Source organism: Bolinopsis microptera, chromosome 2 (assembly GCF_026151205.1).
Source record: "Bolinopsis microptera isolate Bmic1 chromosome 2, MBARI_Bmic_1.0, whole genome shotgun sequence".
Lineage (NCBI taxonomy): Eukaryota > Metazoa > Ctenophora > Tentaculata > Lobata > Bolinopsidae > Bolinopsis > Bolinopsis microptera.
In genome coordinates, this window is record NC_087073.1 from 13,580,116 (window position 1) to 13,599,443 (window position 19,328).

Below are 19,328 nucleotides of genomic sequence, written 5' to 3' on the forward strand. Positions count from 1 at the left end.
CCAAATTTGGTAGATTTCGTCCCATAAATTGGTCAAATATCAATATTTTTGGATGAGACTTACTTTATATGAAAGGTAAGCCTAAACTACATATTCTCTGTAAGTTATAGCTTTATATCTGTTTAAATGTGGATACTAAGGCGAAAAAACCACAAAAAATGAACTAAATTGCCCATATCTCGGTTCGCGATATTCGCGGAATTGATCTCACCAAAATTGTAACAACTCAATCAGTTTTCAAAATTTTTGCATGAAATTTTTGAAATCGACTCGAAATCGCATTTCGACCTTATTTTAAGAACGGATTTTTGATTTAGGCCTCAAAAAAATTTGGCGGCCAAATTCTGAATTTCTGTAATATAATTTTGGAATTTGGCCGCCAAATTTTTTTTGAGGCCTAAATCAAAAATCCGTTCTTAAAATAAGGTCGAAATGCGATTTCGAGTCGATTCCAAAAATTTCATGCAAAAATTTTGAAAACTGATTGAGTTGTTACAATTTTGGTGAGATCAATTCCGCGAATATCGCGAACCGAGATATGGGCAATTTAGTTCATTTTTTGTGGTTTTTTTCGCCTTAGTATCCACATTTAAACAGATATAAAGCTATAAATTACAGAGAATATGTAGTTTAGGCTTACCTTTCATATAAAGTAAGTTTCATTCAAAAATATTGATATTTGACCAATTTATGGGACGAAATCTACCAAATTTGGTGCGTATGCCCAAATATGGGCATATGGTTTTTGGCTCATAACTCAGTCATTTTTTGTCCAATCTTGATGAAATTTCATATACGAGTTCAGGAGACCACTAGCTACAAGTAGAGCACCATAAACCTGGGTTTGGGGCATGTACAGGGTATTTGGCTAAATTGGGCCTAATTTGGACCAAATATGGGCGTGGCTGCCCTGCGCGCACCGTTTGGCGGTTGGGGTCCGGGACCCCCTCAAAAGTTCGGTCACTGGTCCTAGTTTGTTGGTCAACTGCTATCTCGAAATCAAGTTTCACAAAAAAATACCCATTGGCCCCCCCCCCCCCCCTTAATAGAATTATAACACCCATATATTATGCATAACAATCATTTCTGAACTGAAATGTATATATTTTCAATTGTTTTCCAAGCACTTTGATATCAGCAGGTAGTCAAACAGAAGCAGGGGTGTAGGAAGATGGGGGGCCTTATTTGGCCTATCCTGCTTAAATGCAGTCTAACTGCACGATAGTTGCCCCTTGTAGTCTACATTTACATTCCTCATTGCTAGAATTCATTCCTTAAAACAAATTTTCCAAAAATTGTTCCAGATTCTCCCTCCTTGCTCCCTCTTTGAGAGTGAGACCTATTACTATACTGTAAGCATATTTTTCAAAATTTGCAGGAATTTTCCTTTGACCCTTAAATTGGCACAACAAAATCTTGCTGGATTTATCATTTCACATTGCTAGAGTTCGATTCTGGATGCAAATTTCCTGAATTTTTTTTCGAGAAAATACAATATGCATCCCTTTTCGAACAAAACTTATTTCGCAAGATCAAGAGCTGCTTACAGGCCCTAACATACCTTTAAAATCGTATCATTTGAATCGTTCTTGAAACTGTGTTTGAAAATGATCTCTATTGCCAAATTGCTCAGTTATTTTGGCCCCCTCATGAAGAAAATCATTCCTACACCCCTGAACAGAAGAAAGTCCTCCGCAATAACGACTGCAAAGAGGATGAAATGATAAAACTCCCCTGCTGAATATCGAGGAAACGAAATAGCCTTGAAACCCATGTCAGATATCGAATATTTAGAAATTGCATCATTTGATGGCAATTTAGAATACATTTTCACTACATAATATTATAAGGGTATAAGGTTCAATACAAGACTCCCTCTCCTCGGCTGTGATTGGATAAACAAGTATAAACTTAACTATAAAGCTAGGTAAAAAGCTACAAGCGTGCGCTTGCATGTTACTAAAACACATACAAAGTGTGTTCATTCTAACAAACTTCAAAATCAATAACCAGAATTGAGTCATCAACATACAAAACGTTTTTATATTTTGGCAAAAAATCATTTGTTGACCATTTAAAATGAGTAGGTTTAATTACTCAACTTTTTCTTCAACATATTAAATTGTTACATTCAGCAACATTAAGCTCAATGTAATGAAACAGACGATGAGCACATTTATATGGCTATGCACTGAATATTATCAATAAATACTTTCCACTGAACCAATTCCTTGTTTATTAAACATGGTATTTATTATTTAACCGTGAACCCACCACTATATAATCTAGTCTGGATAATATCTAGTACACAAACAGGGCTTACAGTACAGGAGACAATAGCTGACCCGTGAAATCTAAGGCGATAGTATTGTACAATAAAAAACCAGCAATTAAGTCTTGTGACTTGTTTCCACACGAGTTAAGGAAGTGGTCACCTATTATTTCCTGTACTGTAGTTATGTGACAAAAAGATCCACAACAACATAATATGGTCACAGCAAAGTGTAAAGTTTTATGGAACTATGATGCTTACAATCAATATTTTGGATACAGGTATCTTTCTAAAAAATTAGAGATGAAGGTCTCTTTTAACTTTTGAGATCTCTTTTAACAGCACGTTATGAAAAAGTGACTCCACTGCAGTTACCTTGGCTGCACTGCAGACAAATCTTCCAATTTCAAACCTGTTCAACTTCCTCAGTCAAGTTTCTGTGAGGGGCTCGTACTATTGGTCATGAAGCTTGGCATCAAAGACAGCCAGGCATCATTACTTTGTATAAACTCAAGATGATCAACAATACTTTTGTCCTGTAGACAATCAGTGGATTTTGAGAAAGCAAATGGCCAGCTGTATGTAACTAGAATCATATCTCCTGACTGCGTTTGAAAAGGATACATTTTTGTCAGGGTAATGAGCCACCTGACATCGTCCGCAGACTCCGATTTACAGAGCAGTCTGAAAACATGCTCAGAGTAACCATGCTCCAGTAGTCGCTTGTCGAGATCTTGTAATTGAATTAGGTCCACTGGATGGACATGGGCAAAGATATCATCAGCATCAAACTTATCATAACCTAAGAGCTGATCGATGTAGAAGTGTCGTGTAAGGAGGGTGAAATCAGCACTTACCAAAACTTCTTTGTTCCAGAAAATTCCTCCGGGGTTATAGTAAATAGCATCTTTCATTTCCAGATATCCGAGGTACATTTTGTTTCCTGAAAAATTAATATCTAGAAACACAACAAGTGATACTTTTTACAGTTAAAGTTTCGTGCAAAAATATTGCAAACTGAGATATTGGGGAATTTGCTCATTTTTGGTGGTCTTTTCAATCAGGGTGACAAAAATGCTGTGCACTGTAGTCTGTACTAGATTTACATCCAACTAAAGGAAATAATATTTCTGCAGAAATAAAGTATTAAAGACACAATATATAAATTGTTACTGTGTAATTATGGCTTACCATTAGAATCAGTAAGTAATTTGCCATTCCATAGAATACTGACAGCTTCTTTCCCAGATGGTTTCTGTACATCAATGTAGCCAACCCATCGCAAGATTTTACACTTGAAAACTCTGTCTAGGATTCTTTTACTGTCATGACTTAGTATCACCTTGATGTCCTCACCAACAATCGGTTCTATCAACCCAAGCCGGTTTAAGAGATTCCGAGATGTGTATAAAATTCTTCCAGATTCTTCAAAACCGATTCCCGCTAAATTCCAGACATTCATCAAAAGATCAATAGGGAACTCTTCCATCAAAAATTTGGACTGTTTTGCAAAGCTGATAACTGCTGGAGACAACTCGTTATCAATAGTGTCAAAAGTCTCAACATCAACATACAGCTCTTCACTGTTCGAGTTAGTTATTTCATCAAGGATCTTCTTACATTTGGTTTTTTCGAGATATTTGATGAGCTGCAGAGTAGAGGTTGTCATTGACAAGCATCTATTTGTGTTGAGCCTCTCGTCATACACATATTTGTTTAGATGTTCGATCAAGTTCCTGAATTGCTGCCTGTTATTTTTTGCTCGGACTCGTTCATTAGATCGTTTTATTTCCACATTCATAGCTCAGTCAATTCTCTCCACGATAGTTAGTAAAGAGGACATTTATCATGAGTCTACCACTGAAAAGTAGGTATTAATTTATTACATTAAACATTATTATTCTTCTCAAATCCATTTAAAGAATTATCAGTAATGGGATGATTAAAGAACTGTTAAAGGGATATTCGCAGGCCACTCAACCTCACATGCACTCCACAAATCAGTTGATTCAATCACAACATCAACATCCAGTGGTAATCATGTTCTAGGAATCTTTATTGACCTAAGCAAAGCTTTTGACACTCTTGACCATGGCATTCTCCTGAGGAAACTGGAAAATTATGGGGTTAGAGGTCTAGCTCTAGGACTTCTAAAAAGCTATTTATCCGATAGATCACAGTATGTTTCATTTCTCAACACTACATCAGAGACTATGAATGTAAAATATGGAGTTCCCCAAGGTTCCATACTAGGCCCTCTACTTTTCTTATTATATATGAACGACATAATAAACTGTTACAAAGGCGATGAATGCAAATTTGTGCTCTATGCTGATGACACAAATATATTTATCACTGGACCGTCCAAAGAATCAACATACTTGAAGGCCAATAAAGTTCTTGATTTCGTATGCAAATTCATGAGAAGTAATCTCTTACATATAAATATGTCTAAATGCTGCTACATACATTTTCTACCTGCATATGAATCTGATGAAACCTGCGCCAGAGTTAGGCCGTATGCCAATGAATATGACAAATCACAAGGAATATTTATAAATGGACACAAAATTGTCAAGGTTAGCAACACCAAATTTCTTGGTGTAGTAATTGATGAAAAACTTAGCTGGGGCCCACATATAGAATATCTAAGAAAAAAAATTAGGTCCACTACAGGAGCACTTAACAGGATTAAACATTCAGTTCCAGGGGAACACTACCAAAAAATATACTCTGCATTATTGGAATCACATCTTGCTTACGGAATAAGTGTTTGGGGCTCAGCCCTCAAAGACCAACCAAACGATAAGCTGTTCATAACTCAGAAACGTTGTATAAGAATCCTTTTTGGAGACCTAAATGCATACCTTGACAAACATGCCACTTGTGCACGAGCCAGACCTTATACAAAACAGAGGTTAGGAGCTGCTTTTTTCGAAAAGGAGCACACCAAGCCCATTTTTAATCGACTAAAATTGCTTACTGTTCAAAACTTGTACAAATACCACTGTATATCTGAGATATTTCGAATTATGAAATTTCGCACTCCATACTCGTTGTATTGTACTATAGACTCATCAAAACGTGATACAAGTAATGTCATAATCCTCCCAAGAAAAACCAACACGTTTCTTTATATAGCCTCCAAATTGTGGAATAGCATACATAAACGGATTCTAAATGAGAATGGGGAAATCCTCACTACTTCTGTATCTTTGGTTAAATTACGCTGTAAAAGTATCATCCTGGGATCCCAATCCATCAACAATAATAACACCTGGACTTACCACAACTTTCACATCGCCCCTCACTCAGTCACAGACCAAACCAGTTCATCACTCACTCACCAAATTGCCGACCCAATATCTATTTAAGTGGCGAAAATTTTCTAGACAAATGACATATCGATATTGCTGCAGCAGATACAAATACCAACATTATTATATTCCCAAACGTTTGAACCATTAAATTAACTAGGAAATTCAATCCTCAACTTAACATTTACTGTTTTAAACTGATATGATGAGATTAACTTAACTTATTTATTTATTTTTTACATACTCCTTCTTAGTGTGGTGACTTGGGGTCCATAAATATAACAATACAAGCTGATAAACCAAAAAGAACAACTGGGGTAGGTAGGTAGCCCTGGTGGGTGCGTAAACTTTACGGTCTGCTCTCTCCAAGATCAGCCTGCTTCTCCATTTTACCGTGAAGCCTAATTTCTAGTTTCTATAAATACAATGCAAGTGCAGGTTTACTAATCTTAATCTACTTAACAACTCAATAGCCCAAGTCACCATACCCGTTGTATATTCCATGGTAATAGAAGAACTAAAGTTTTTCAAATTGTTGCTATAATTGATTTAAATAAAAAATTGTTGTTTTCTTGAAAAATTGTTGTTTTCTTGCAGAAGAAGCGAAAAATTATACTAACCAAAAGATCATTAAAAATGAGGTTAAGTACCTTGGTATAACCCTCGACTTGAAGCTTCTCAGGAGACACCACATAGATGCCACTTTCAACAAAGCTATCAGAAACCTGCACACTATAAGATCCGTATGAAGCAAAAAATGGGGACTCAAACCATAGATCAGCTCTACTCCTGATCACAGGAGCCATCTCCTCCTCACCGACCTGCTACCTAGAGGTCCTCACTGAACTCCCTCCTCTTGACCTTAGGATTCACTCCATTTCTCAGGCTTAACATCAATTTGTCAGCCACCAACGGACTTAGAGACGGAAAGCTTAAATTTCACTCTATCCTTCTCTCCTACCAGCTCAAGAAGATACTACCACCTCTTGACCTATTAGACATAGCACCAGCTTTGCTCAACCTCTCACAATCCTTCAAAACGGAAATACTCCAACGCTCTCTAGCCCTAGTCCAGATTCCGCTCCTCCATAAAGCGGACACATTGTTGGTTACACTGACGGCTCGGTGAAGAAAAAAAAAATGTGTAGTTACTTAAAATAGACAATAATACATTTTCTGTTGAAAATGTTTAGCACAGTTAAATTTAAGTATCTCTACTTTTTGTAATCTAGACACTTATTTTACTTCGGAGTATTCCAACAGCCATATTGTTACCCCACATCCAGAAAGTTTTATATTTCCTCCCAGATGCGTTTTTTCTAAATTCTGTGGCCCGCTTGCTTCGCTCGCAAGTTTGCCTTTTTTTTTCTGTGGCCCCTTTTTTTCTGTGGCCCGCGGGGGCTAGGGAGGCGCAGCCCCCCGGAATTTTTTTGCGAAATAGGGTGTTTTAGACGACATTTGGCATTAAAGAAATTTGTAGGACAGCAATAAACTGGGATTGAAAAGAATCAAGTACTCACGTAAATTTGGTAACTTCACAACAGCAATCTGCATTCTCCAATCAGAATATTTCACTGTGTTCCAAAACTGACAGGATGTTCCTCTTTGATTTTTATACAATCGAAAATTTCCTCAATTAATTTGTCTTTATTCCAAAAAAATATTTTGAAATTTAGGAGTAATATATAATAACTTCTCAAAAATTTCCTCTTTTTCTCAAAAATTTCCTCTATTTCCTCTTATTTCCTCCCAGGCTGCCTGGCAAGATGGCGTGTTTCTGGATGTGGGATTGTTACACAAGTGCAACCAGCCAATTACAGGAAGCCGAAGGATTTGTTTTTAGCCAGTGACGGTTAAGGTAGACTTGTGTACCATACTTTCTTCGCCCAAGACTTTGCTGCAATGTGCAGCTCCTCATTTAACCCTCACACCCGATTTCTCAAGTATTCGGCTGAGTAGACCGGGGGGCTGCATAGACCACTCACGATCTCGATCCTTAGCTGAATGTCAACGACACTCACCCCACGACCAGGCAGGCAGTGGGATTTGAACCCGCAACCTCACGATTGCAAAGCTGGCTAACCAACTGCGCTACCTGGCCGTTAAAACTATAATTCAAAGAATTATTTCTGTCTGTATGTACACTGTACGACCACCCACGTGCAAATCAAACGAAAAATATGAACTTGCGTAGTAACTGCATGGTAACGAGGGTTATTACACAGTTACACGCACGTGCAATGATTGTTCAAACGTCATTTTTATCGGTTTTGTTGATATTACGCTGTGTTTAGTACAAACAACATTTTAATTGGCTGTATCTTCGGTTGTGTAGGATATTTTTTGACGCGATTTAAACTTACTAACAAAAAATACTATCAGCTTCCTCCCTGTGACCACGGGTTTTCTAGTTTAAGTATAAAAGGTCATTCAAACAATATATACAACAACATAGTAATTAAATCAAGTGATGCAGTTGGCAGAGCACAATCAATTCAAGTGTTGCAATTAACAGAGTACAAGGATGCATATAGGAAAGCAAAGTAACATTTTAAAAATCTGCTTGTGATCAAGATAAACTGCTAAAGTTTTCTTAGGTTAAAAGGCTTTGTTTTTAAATGTGCTGTGCACAAGAAAGACTCATCTTACGTTTTGGGATTGACCTGCAGTCTCAAAATTCTACACTACCAAATTTAATACCACAGTAGTACTAGAGCAATCCATGCAATTCTCTCTGTGAATGAAGAAAATACAGCTTACTGTAGGAGCTCAGATTTCCACTAAAATACTGCACTGGTCAGTGCACAATGCCACAATTAATTAATTAAAATTGAAATTTAAAAACACCACTATTAAGCGTACACTTTTACTCAGCAGTGTCACTACAACTAGTTTACAAAAATACTTTTAAAACTATATATCAAAAGCAAAATAAAGTTCTATGTATAAATTCGTTCATAAAACTTCCAAAAAGCTAATATAATTTAGATAAGTCAAAGAGAGGGTTAAAATTATTAATAAAACATTTTTGCTACCTCAGTGTCAGATAAAGTAAACAAATAAGTCTTCAGTGCGGACTTAAACGCCTCAACAGAATAACATTGTTTAACTGAGTCTGGTAGTGCATTAAAAACTCGTGGACCAACCACACTAAAACTATGATCACCAAAACCCTTGGTTGAACGATAAGGGACTATGAGCCTAACAGTGTGTCCATGGTGAGCATACTTAAACATATCTTGAAGGTACAGTGGCGCTATTCCATTAATAGCCTTAAAAGATAGGAGACATATTTTAAAAATCACTCTTTTAGGTATATTAAGCCAGTGCAATTTATCAAGATCGTCGCCTAGGTGATCAAATTTATATTTTCCAGTTACTGCTTTTGCACAGGCATTTTGAATAAGCTGTAGTTGATGTATGAGGTACTTGGAGATGCCGTAAAACATGGTGTTACAGTAGTCCAAACAAGAAACAACGAGGCTATTAACAATTGTCTTAAGCTGTTTTGTAGTCAGCAGAAACCGTATCTTAGTGAGGTTGCGTAGTGTTAGGAAACATTTCTTCTTCAACTCAACAACATGGTTGCTCATAGTAAGCCCAGAGTCCATATGTATCCCAAGATTCTTAACTGTGCTCACAAATCGAATAGTTGTGTCACTCCCAAAATTCACTCCCTTTATATTGATCTCTCGTAGGACGGACATAGGACCAAAAACGATTATCTGTGTTTTACTGTCATTCATTGCTAGAAAGTATTTTTTCATCCAAGCTCTAATAGATGCAAAGCATCCCCTGAGCTTAGAGAGTAACGTTTCGCACTGGTTGATGGGTTTAAATCTCTTTAAGATCTGGTGGTCATCTGCATACCCATAAATTGTGAAGTCCATTCCTTGTACAAATCTATAGATGGATCTGATATAAAGGTTAAACAGAACAGGTCCCAGAACTGAGCCCTGAGGAACACCAAACTTAATAACTATTTCTTCAGAGAGAGTAGAACCAAGTCGAATTCTCTGAGCACGACCTTTTAGAAAGCTAGTAAACCATTTTAACACAGTGCCCCTTAGTCCTATCTCCTTCATGAGAATGTTCAGTAAGACATCATGGTCTACAGTATCAAACGCCGCCGATAGGTCAAGCATCATGACAACTGTAGCACTCTTTTCATCTGATGCAACTAGAAGATCATTCCATATTCTGATCAATAATGTTTCTGTGCTGAAGGTCTTCTTGTATGCAGACTGTTCTGGGCAGTGGAGATTATGCTTATCTAAGTGATCGTTTAGGCGCTTTAACACCACTCTCTCGATTAGCTTCCCAAGGAAAGTGAGGTTTGAGACAGGGCGAAAGTTTTTCAAGACATTAGGATCAAGAGAGTTACTTTTCAGGAGGGGAACAATATCAGCAAGTTTGACTCCGTCCATTGAACCTTGAGATAAGGATGCATTAACAATCTGTAGAAGTAATGGTAGCAGAATGCTGATGTTCTCTTTAAGCAGTGTAGTAGGTAAGATGTCAGAAGGTGAACATTTGATACCAAACTCGTCAATGATTTCCTTTAGCTCATCTAATGTGACAGGTTCAAAGGTAGACCAGTGGTAGGATTCGGGAGCTTCAGCAGAAGAGTCTGATGGAAGAGTAAACCGATCATGATCCATATCTTTCCTAATGTTATCAATCTTAGATGTAAAGTAGGCGTTAAAGTCTGCTGCTAGCTTTGGAAGATCATCTGTGTAATCTGGCAGAGGATTAGATTGTTTACGGTCTAAATTTCTATTGACCAGCTGCCACAAAGTTCTTGGGTTGCCTTTAGAGTTTTCTACCATATTCTTAAAGTACTCCTTCTTCTTCAGATCAGCCATTTTAGAACATTCTGAGCTGATGTCTCTAAACATGATTTTATCTTCAAGCGTTGCTGTTGGTTTACGAGTTTTTGCCTCGGCTTTTCTTCTCAGCTTTCTGTAGTCCCTGTATTCATTATCAAACCAAGGTGCAGAATCAATAACAGAAACCTTCTTGGAGACTATTGGAGCATGCTCATCTAGGAGTTCAGCACACAAGTCGTTCAAGTTGGCAACAGATGCACTCATATCAGTAGTTCCAATTTTCCCAAGATCAATCAAGTTTACTATATCGAAGAGATCACTGGTAAATTGGTCATCATCCACAGTCTTCAAATTTCTGTAAGTGATATCTTTAAAATATTTCTTTTCGAATTCCAAAGAGAAGTCACAATAGACTGGAAAATGATCTGATCCATGCCTATTCACACTATCAACCAAAACCTTGCATTGAAGCTGATTCTTGATAGAGAAGCAGAAGATTTGGTCTAGTGATCCACCAGCAACATGGGTTGGTTCATTAACATGATGATTAAATCCGTAAGACAGAAATAAGTAAAGCGTCTTCCTAACAAGCTTGTCATTCTTATTCTCAAAATGAATGTTCAAGTCCCCAGCAATGACGAGACAATCACACTTCATGGTGATGGCTGACAGAAGTAAATCAAGTTCCTGATGAAAGATAGAGGAGAGATAACCAGGTCGATACAAAGAGACAAACATGACCTTAGTGCCTGTTGCTGTTTTGATTGATGCAGCTGTGTACTCAAATGTAGAGAAAGTAGCAGAGCATTGGAACTGAGACATTGAGTATTCTCCCCTAAACAACAAAGCAGTTCCACCACCTTTTTTGTCTTTCCTGAAATTATGTATGATTCTGTAACCGTAAGACTTAATAATTGCAGTGGTGGGGCAGTTAACATCTGTTAGCCAAGTTTCACAGAATGCAGCAATATCAATGCTTTTGTCTGATAAGTTGCACATAATATCGTTTACTTTGTTAACAAGTGACCATGGATTGAAAAGGAAGAATTTCAGACAGCTCAGTGATTTCTGTCCGTGTTGTGGCTTTGGTAAAAAGGGGTGGTCTTTTTAACTTTCTCCTGCAAATCTTTGAATATGGGGCACAAAACAGGATCATAGGCTGCATGTAGAAGCTCATTGCCATGCTTACCAGCTTTCTTGCAGTTTGAACAACACAATGGAGCGGAGCGATCACATGTCCGTGTTTCATGTGCTCCTGCACAAAAGCCACAGACATGTTCACTTTTGCAATGACCTTGGTGACTTTTGCTATGGTGACCAAATGATTGACAGTTAAAACATCTGAGGACAAAGAAGCTATCATAGACTTTGCAAACTCTCTGAGTTCCAATAAAGAGCTTATCACCTTGTTTAGCAATTGCAGATCGTACAAGATTACTGACACGAACAATGGCTTTGAAGGAGTTCTGGTCATTCTTTAGGGGTACTATAGCTACTACATCAATTTTCTTGTCTTCTATACTGGTACCTGGATCATTGATGAGCAGATCTATTCCATGGTTTTGACTAACTATCATTTCCTTTATTTCCTCCTTCAAGTAATCACGCTCAAGACCAACAACTGTTATTCTTGGTAACTTTGTGGCTACGGTTGATGTACTATGTTGGGGGGAAGCTTTGCTAAGCTTCTCACGCAATGTTTCTGCCTCAGACCTAGAGTTAAGAATAACGGCAGTATCATTAGATTTGAGCTTCATTGTGTTAACAATACTAATCTTATTCTTGATGCAGCTTTCTTCCAACATACTTTTATCAATTGGTGACTGATCATTCTTAATTACAATCATGCTGCGAAGTTTCTCAGTCCTCTGAGAATCATCCCATGGGTTGCAGGGAGTCATTGGAGGTTTTGCTAGAGCATTGTTTTGCTTACTTGGCAAGATTTCCTTAAGCATCTCTTTTACACCGGACAGTTCTTCAGCAAAATTCTGCTTTAACTCCTCCCAAAATCAGATTGACCCTACAAATTCCATTTGATTGTATCATACTAGCACAACATTTCTAGATTATTTCTATAGCTCAGGATTTACGATTGTGCTCTGCCAATTGCATCACTTATTTTAATTTATCGTACAGGGGGGGGGGGGGGGGGGGGGGGGGGGGGGCCAAAAGTCAGTACCCATACGTTGGGTCTTATACCACCACCGTGTATTATATTTGAGAGTTGTTGCTTTGCAAATGGCATACTGTACCTACTTGTTCGAAGATTCCGTCACCAAAATTTGGAAATTCGGCAACCGAATTATTTCAATTGGGCACTCGGTGACTGAGCTATTAAGGCCAACGTATGGGTACTGACTTTTGCCCCCCCCCCCCCCCCCCCCCCCCCCCCCCCCCCCCCCCCCCCCCCCCCCCCCCCCCCCCCAATATATATACTATTTGACATTTACCAAATCACTTGATTAAATTGAAAGATCAGTATTACACTAATTGCATACGTTGCTCTTTTCTTACTCTCTTATCTTAGTGCTTATCTCTGTTGATTGTAATGTGCAGCTACAGTGGTTTGTGTATCACTGTGTTACACGACCATGACCATCCCGCCCAACGAGTATGGTGAAAAGGAGATCAACATGTTAAGGGGTGACTCAGTTGAACTTCTCAGCAAGGCTATGAACGAGATGGAGATCACAGCAATTGGGTAACTATCCCCTTCGCGCGTGAAGAAGATGAACAAGGACACTGCGTGTGACTTGTTGCACGAGGCATTAAAATATTTGGAGGAGTTCACTGGTGTCGTATCCACGGACTACAAGATGGCCTCAAACTCAGACAAACATCTTATGTTCGAGACACAGGAGACCATCATTAAGCTGCAGTCAGAACTACTAGCCTGCAAAAATGAACAGTTGGAATTGTTGCAGACGTCAGTTAAATCGTCAGTCGGAGAGTCTGTCAAGGCTGAATTCCAATCCTTCAGCTCGGTATTACAGGCGAATTGTCCAGAATCTCAGAAGCCTGTCAGTTCTGAAATGATCAAGAAAGCTGTGAAAACTGTGGTACAGGAGGAAGACCGAAACAAAAATCTGATGATTTATGGTTTATCGGAGCAAGACAATGAGGAGCTCAGCACAGTGGTCAGTGAAGTGTTCTCAGCAATCGGAGAGAAACCCAGAATCGAAGCTAGTAGAGTCGGAAAGCTCAAACCTGGCAAGGCTGTGAGACCAGTTAAAGTGACTGCGGCAAGTGCAACAATTGTTAATCAGATTCTCGCTAAATCGAGAAACGTGCGAGCAACGGAAAAGTTTAAAACTGTTTTTATCAGCCCAGATCGATCTCCAGAACAGAGAGCCAAGCAAAGAGAACTCGTCAGGGACATGAAAAGACTGGTAACTGAGCAGCCTGATAAGCTACACTTTATCAGAAACGGTGCTATGAAGAGTACTGATAAGACTAATAAGACTGCAGAATGAGCTTGTGTGTTTTTAATAATTGATTATTATTAGTGTATTCAAGTTTTTGTTGTGTGGAGGATGTTTTAACTCACTCTTGTGTGCCCAGTCTTGCACTGTCAGTATTTCTCGACACTTTGAGCACACAAAACTGTCAGTTTTCGCGACAATTGTCAGATTTCGTTTTTAGTTCTGTCAATTTCAAGCGCTACTAGCTCTACTACTAGTAGTCTACTTCAGCTCATATTAAAGGGAGTTTTCGTCGTGCGTGTAGCGCCCTTCAAGTTTAACTTGGACGGATAGGATTTATAAAACTTCTGATTATAATATTTATACTATATTGTATTTTGTATTTATGTATTTTAGTAAATGGTCATTATAATTAGAACCACCGGCACCGTCCGGGCCCAAACAAACAAGATTATTTCTAAATATTTCTATAGTTTTTCTTGCGCGTTGAATTTGAGCGCTCTGTTATCGGTACAGTTTATTCGTTGTTATCAGAACAGTATTTCATCAAGAATGGCGTAGTTTTGAGTTTGCAGTCAAGAGAAATCAATTGAGAGCAAAACAAAATTTTAGTGCCAGAGTAACCAGTGGCGTAACTTTGCCTGTTGGCGCCCCCCCGCTCAGTGACGAAAAGCGCCCCCCCCCCCCCTAAAATTTTTTGTGTCCCTAAAAAAAATTAAAAAAAAAAAAAAAAAAGTCGGGTACTTTTTTTTCTCGCCTCCCTACAGCTTTTTGCGCCCCCTGAAGCAAAAAAGGGTACCCCAAATATTTTTTTCGCGTCGACCGAACGCTAAATTGGACAGGGAAATACACAAACAAGGCGTTTTTTCAGTGAAAGGGCCTAAAATTCAGGAAAATTGCGCCCCCCTTATACGGCGCCCCCCGCACAGCGGGGTCTGCGGGGCCCTAACACCTAAGTTACGCCACTGAGAGTAACTAAGAAAAAGGAAAAGACACCCATACCACTTTTACGGCATCATATAGCGTGTAATCGACGACGACCACCAAAATATGAGTCACCAGTAACAACTGACACATCAAATTAATGTTAACGGGTGATACTCGTAAAAAATTTGTTCCATATATTCGACAGGACCGTCGACGAGTCCAACTCGTAATATAATGACGTTTTGAATATTATTACATTGTACATACCACATTTTAGGATTGAATTAATATTGTCATTAAAAATGATCATTGTAGCCATATATTTTAGATTTTCATCATCGCCCAGAAAACCTTACCACCGGCAGGGCTCGCTAGAGGTGATAGATTTTCAATAGCACGTTTGTCCTCGCGCGTCACATCAAGTCCACCTTTCGCACGCTGCATTTGGCCTAGTAGTCATGACAACGACATTATTTTGCAAAGTTTAAAAGCTGCGAGCTTTTATTTAGCCCAAAATCAAACTTTTCGGTTTAATTCAAAATCTACGTTGTCCCAAATTGTGCTCCTAGGGAGCTAATGTTGAACGTTAAATTCACGAGACGGAAATTTTGTTGAAAACCGGAAAGTTCTTTTTATTTTACTTTTGGAGATATACCCCATTTGGTAAATTTTGCTTGGCGTCATCTAAATATTTGTAAATATTTGTAAATAATTGGAATCGTTTTTAACGTCTGACAAAAATAGTGTTTTAACTGTTAAAAATATTAAGCTTCAAAAGTTGTTTCTTAATATCAGCACTGATAACTTGCAATTGACTTGACATACGTTGCATGCCACTTTTCGCGCGCGAAGCGCGCGCCGCCGAAGGGGATACGAAACATGTATCAACAATTGACCATTGTTAATGATCTGGCCCGGCGCGCGCTACTTCGTAGCACTTGTTAACGGGTGATACTCGTAAAATATCTGTTCCATATATTGGAACAGTCGACGAGTCCAACTCGGCGCGCGTCCTGGTAGGTTTTACCTAACCATGTGCTTTCGCGCCACTTCGGGCGCGCCGTGAGGCGGGCGCGCGCTACTGTAAGCGCAAGGGCTCTGGATAGAGCAACTGGTAGGTTATAAACCTACAAAGCACTTTACATCGGGAAGAAAGCGGCGTGCGCTACTCCGAAGAAATTTAGACGATTAACATCCCTCAAACTTGCAAACTTTTTCTAACCAGACCGCTCAAGGCGGCAATATATTTTACTTTTGAAAAAACGCGTCACGCAGTACGCGTATACACATGGCTATGTGAAACTGCTGTTACCTGCTGCTGTCGCGCGCGCGCCATTTGCAGCAGTTAGCAGCAGTTAGCAGCAGTTCTTTCCACTTTAGTCTCCCTGTGAGTTTTGCTGTCCAATATGATTTTATTATTATGGTACACATTTTTATTTAGTTTAACCCATCATTCAATTTCACTTATCTCTACTAATACTAACACGTTATATGATACAGATGTATCAACTTAACACATTCATCACACAACAGAAGTCGTTAAATGTATAGTTTACATGTTCACGTATTAACAATATTGTTGATATATATGGAAACGTAATTAGAGAGCACTTTCAGGGCGCGGTTACTCAATAACATATACATTGTACCGTCATTGTATAGTCCCAGTACACTTACATTATACTGTATAGTTACGGTAACAGCTGTGTTAGTACTTGACGGTTGCTGACTTAACTTAAAAACCAAATAAAACCACAGTTGAATCGATAAAATATAATTTTAAAGAAATACATAATTATTTATATGTCAAATATGTTACGAGAAATTCATTTAAATTACAAATAGCTATGTATCTGCTTAGCTTCCATCTCTGATCATGGTACTTGAGATTCCAGATGTGGCTTTAAACAATGTTTTAAGGGCCCAACACTCAGCTCACTCAGTTGATGGTAGAACAATGGGTCTTTGTGCGATGTTGTAGCAGGGACTCCACTTCTTGTTTTCTCTTGCTAACCAGATTGCATAGGAACATCTGAGAGCAACCAAAGCCGCCTCTTGGAACACTGCTTTCTTTACTCTCTTTGTAACACCAAAGTAGTTTAGTAGGGCTGGTAAGGTATGATGCCAGAAGCCTCTACACCCAACCTCTACCGTAAAAAGCTGAGCTTTCCACCCACTGCCATGCAGCCCAGGAATAAGCTCTCTGTTGTAACGTGCTTGTTTACGTTCTGCACATTAATGTAAAGAAGTGTTGTTATATGTACTTTTCTCCCTCTAAACGTGATAATAGCGAATTAAATGCAGATATAGATAGCCAAAACTTGTCCATAAATAACAAAATAATTAAACGTGTAAGTCAGACAAAATTTCTTGGAGTAATCATTGATGATAAACTGAGCTGGAAACCACACATATTATCTCTCAATAAGAAACTAAGTAGTGCTTGTGGACGTATCTACCGTATTAAGAAATGCTTGCCAGAATCACTATATAAGCAAATATATCATTCTCTCTTTGAATCACACCTAGGTTATGCTATTTCTGTCTGGGGAGGTATTCCCAATAATCAGTTGAAACCGCTATTTATTACTCAAAAGAAGTGTATCAGGATTCTCTTTGGAGACTTTGAAGCCTATGTAGACAAGTTCAAGACATGTGCTAGAGCAAGACCAATTAATTCTCAACGTCTAGGATCTGAATTCTATGTTAAAGAGTCCACCAAACCTCTATTCACAAAACACGAACTACTTGCTATACAGATACCGTTGTTAAATGGAATTGTTTAAGATCATTAAGTCACGAGTACCAATTTCGTTATACTACCTATTCGGCTTATCAAATAGGAAAGATAATTTGTTAATCACGCCCTCTCCAACTAATCAATTTATGTACAAATCTGCATGGCTGTGGAACGAATTTCGTAAAGTTGGGCCGATGAATTTCACCTCCCCTTGCAGCTCTGTCAAGAATTTGCTTAAACAGTCACTTCTAAGAGCTCAAAACAGGTATGGAACTGATTGGTGTGACAAAAATTTCACTGAATTCTGAGTGAGAAGTGATACTTGCCTGTTATTCCCACTTACTGACTGATAATCTTATCTATGGATACCATGCTTGAATTTAGGTAAACAACATAGCACTTCCTCACCAGTCACGTTGAACGCGATCGCCGAATGATAAAACAATATGGGAGCGCGCACAGCATTGCGCGCTGATACTCTAAATACTGTGCGCGTTTCGTCCGGAACCTGGGGGAGTTCCCGCTCTAATATATCTGACGACAGTGATCACTCATTATGAGAACTAATCCCGACCACTTTCCCGGTCGAACCGTACCCAAATCAAACTAATTTATGAACCACGTGTATAGCCAACGTCCTTGCGGTGCTGAGCCGATGTAAAACTCTTCTGTCTCTTGTTAATATTTTAGTTGTACTGTGCATAAAAGTGTGTAGTGACAAGTGTGTAGTGGTAATGTATATTATTTATTATGACGACGCGATATCTATAACGCAGAATTAAAAGCTGCTTTCGATATGACTGGTGGTGGGCTCTCTCCGGCGGGACATAGATCTATATAGGGGGTACCCGGGGTACGAGTTAACGAACAGTGTTCGTGTCCTTCCACAACCCCCTGTTACCTGTGTTTCTGTCGGGGTAGCCTAATTCATCCGTTAGAATCGCAGAGTTAGCGGAGCTCATGATATCTCGCGACGTATGCTGCATGAACGGTGCAAGACTTGCGCCGTTTGTTTCAGCATCCAGTTGCGAGTGCTTGCCCATCGAAAACATGATTAGTGATTGTGGATTTTATTGATATTACTGATTATCCATCATATTCAGTATTAATGTTATCCATTATTTATTTATTGACATCCTTCAGTCTCCAAAACGAGGTGTGAAGGTAAATTAACTTTGAGCCTTGTTTTGGCGACTGCTTAATCGATGGGCAAGTAGGTATTTGTTTTTTAGCAGTGTTGAACATTGAAACAATTATAAAATGTTTATTTTTATCTTATATAACGTACAATATGAATGACATATGCTATAGTGACGTAACATATATAGTGCAAAGAATTAGTAACTTGCGAGATCTGATTTAGTGATAATCGACGTTAACATTTTGCAGTTTACAGTTGCACAATGTTGACGTCGATTGTTACTAACATTTATCTGAATTTAATACAAGTACATGTCACATATAAATTGGGTAGCTGAATGAAACTCGTGCCTCAAAATTTTCCGGTATTAGCATTGCAGTGTCCACGCCCTGTACTGCGTTAACGACCGAAATTTTCCCAATATGCAATTATTATTTTGCTTTTAAAATTCTCTGATAATTAATAATATATCGTGACATGTAATTGTAAGATAACAAACCTTGCGCGCGCGGCGCTTACATCTGCACCTGAGAATCTCTCAACAATGTGTGGCTGTCTGCGCGGCGGGCTGTGTATTGTGTATATAGCTGAATCTAAATTTAGATTTATTTGTAATTGTATAATAATATTAAATATGTATTGATTGTTTTGTGGTAAATAAAAATTTTGTTTTACTAAAA

At 38.5% G+C, this 19,328-nt stretch overlaps 4 protein-coding genes across 5 annotated transcripts in view; 2 read left to right on the forward strand and 2 right to left on the reverse strand.

The window, feature by feature from the left end:
• The window catches only part of LOC134811932 (CWF19-like protein 2), an 81,182-nt gene that overhangs the window by 45,220 nt on the left and 16,634 nt on the right, over positions 1-19,328 (forward strand). The gene's annotated exons all lie outside the window — the stretch shown is intronic.
• Positions 1-19,328, forward strand: part of LOC134811931 (85/88 kDa calcium-independent phospholipase A2-like) — a 90,393-nt gene that overhangs the window by 23,104 nt on the left and 47,961 nt on the right. The gene's annotated exons all lie outside the window — the stretch shown is intronic.
• LOC134811254 (uncharacterized) lies at positions 1,035-4,138 on the reverse strand. 2 transcript variants are annotated; one of them, XM_063818027.1, is made up of 3 exons: positions 3,464-4,138; positions 3,130-3,215; positions 1,035-2,956 (listed from the first exon to the last, which is right to left on the reverse strand). In XM_063818027.1, the coding sequence occupies exons 1-3, from the start codon at positions 4,071-4,073 to the stop codon at positions 2,945-2,947; spliced, it is 708 nt and encodes a 235-aa protein (XP_063674097.1). In that variant the 5' UTR covers positions 4,074-4,138; the 3' UTR covers positions 1,035-2,944. The 2 variants fall into 2 exon arrangements, with proteins under 2 accessions (XP_063674097.1, XP_063674096.1); XM_063818026.1 differs by having other exon boundaries at positions 1,035-3,215.
• Positions 9,434-11,892, reverse strand: LOC134826809 (uncharacterized). The gene is made up of 4 exons (XM_063839308.1): positions 11,608-11,892; positions 9,974-11,105; positions 9,637-9,838; positions 9,434-9,545 (listed from the first exon to the last, which is right to left on the reverse strand). Exons 1-4 carry the CDS (start codon positions 11,890-11,892, stop codon positions 9,434-9,436), a joined length of 1,731 nt encoding a protein of 576 aa, XP_063695378.1.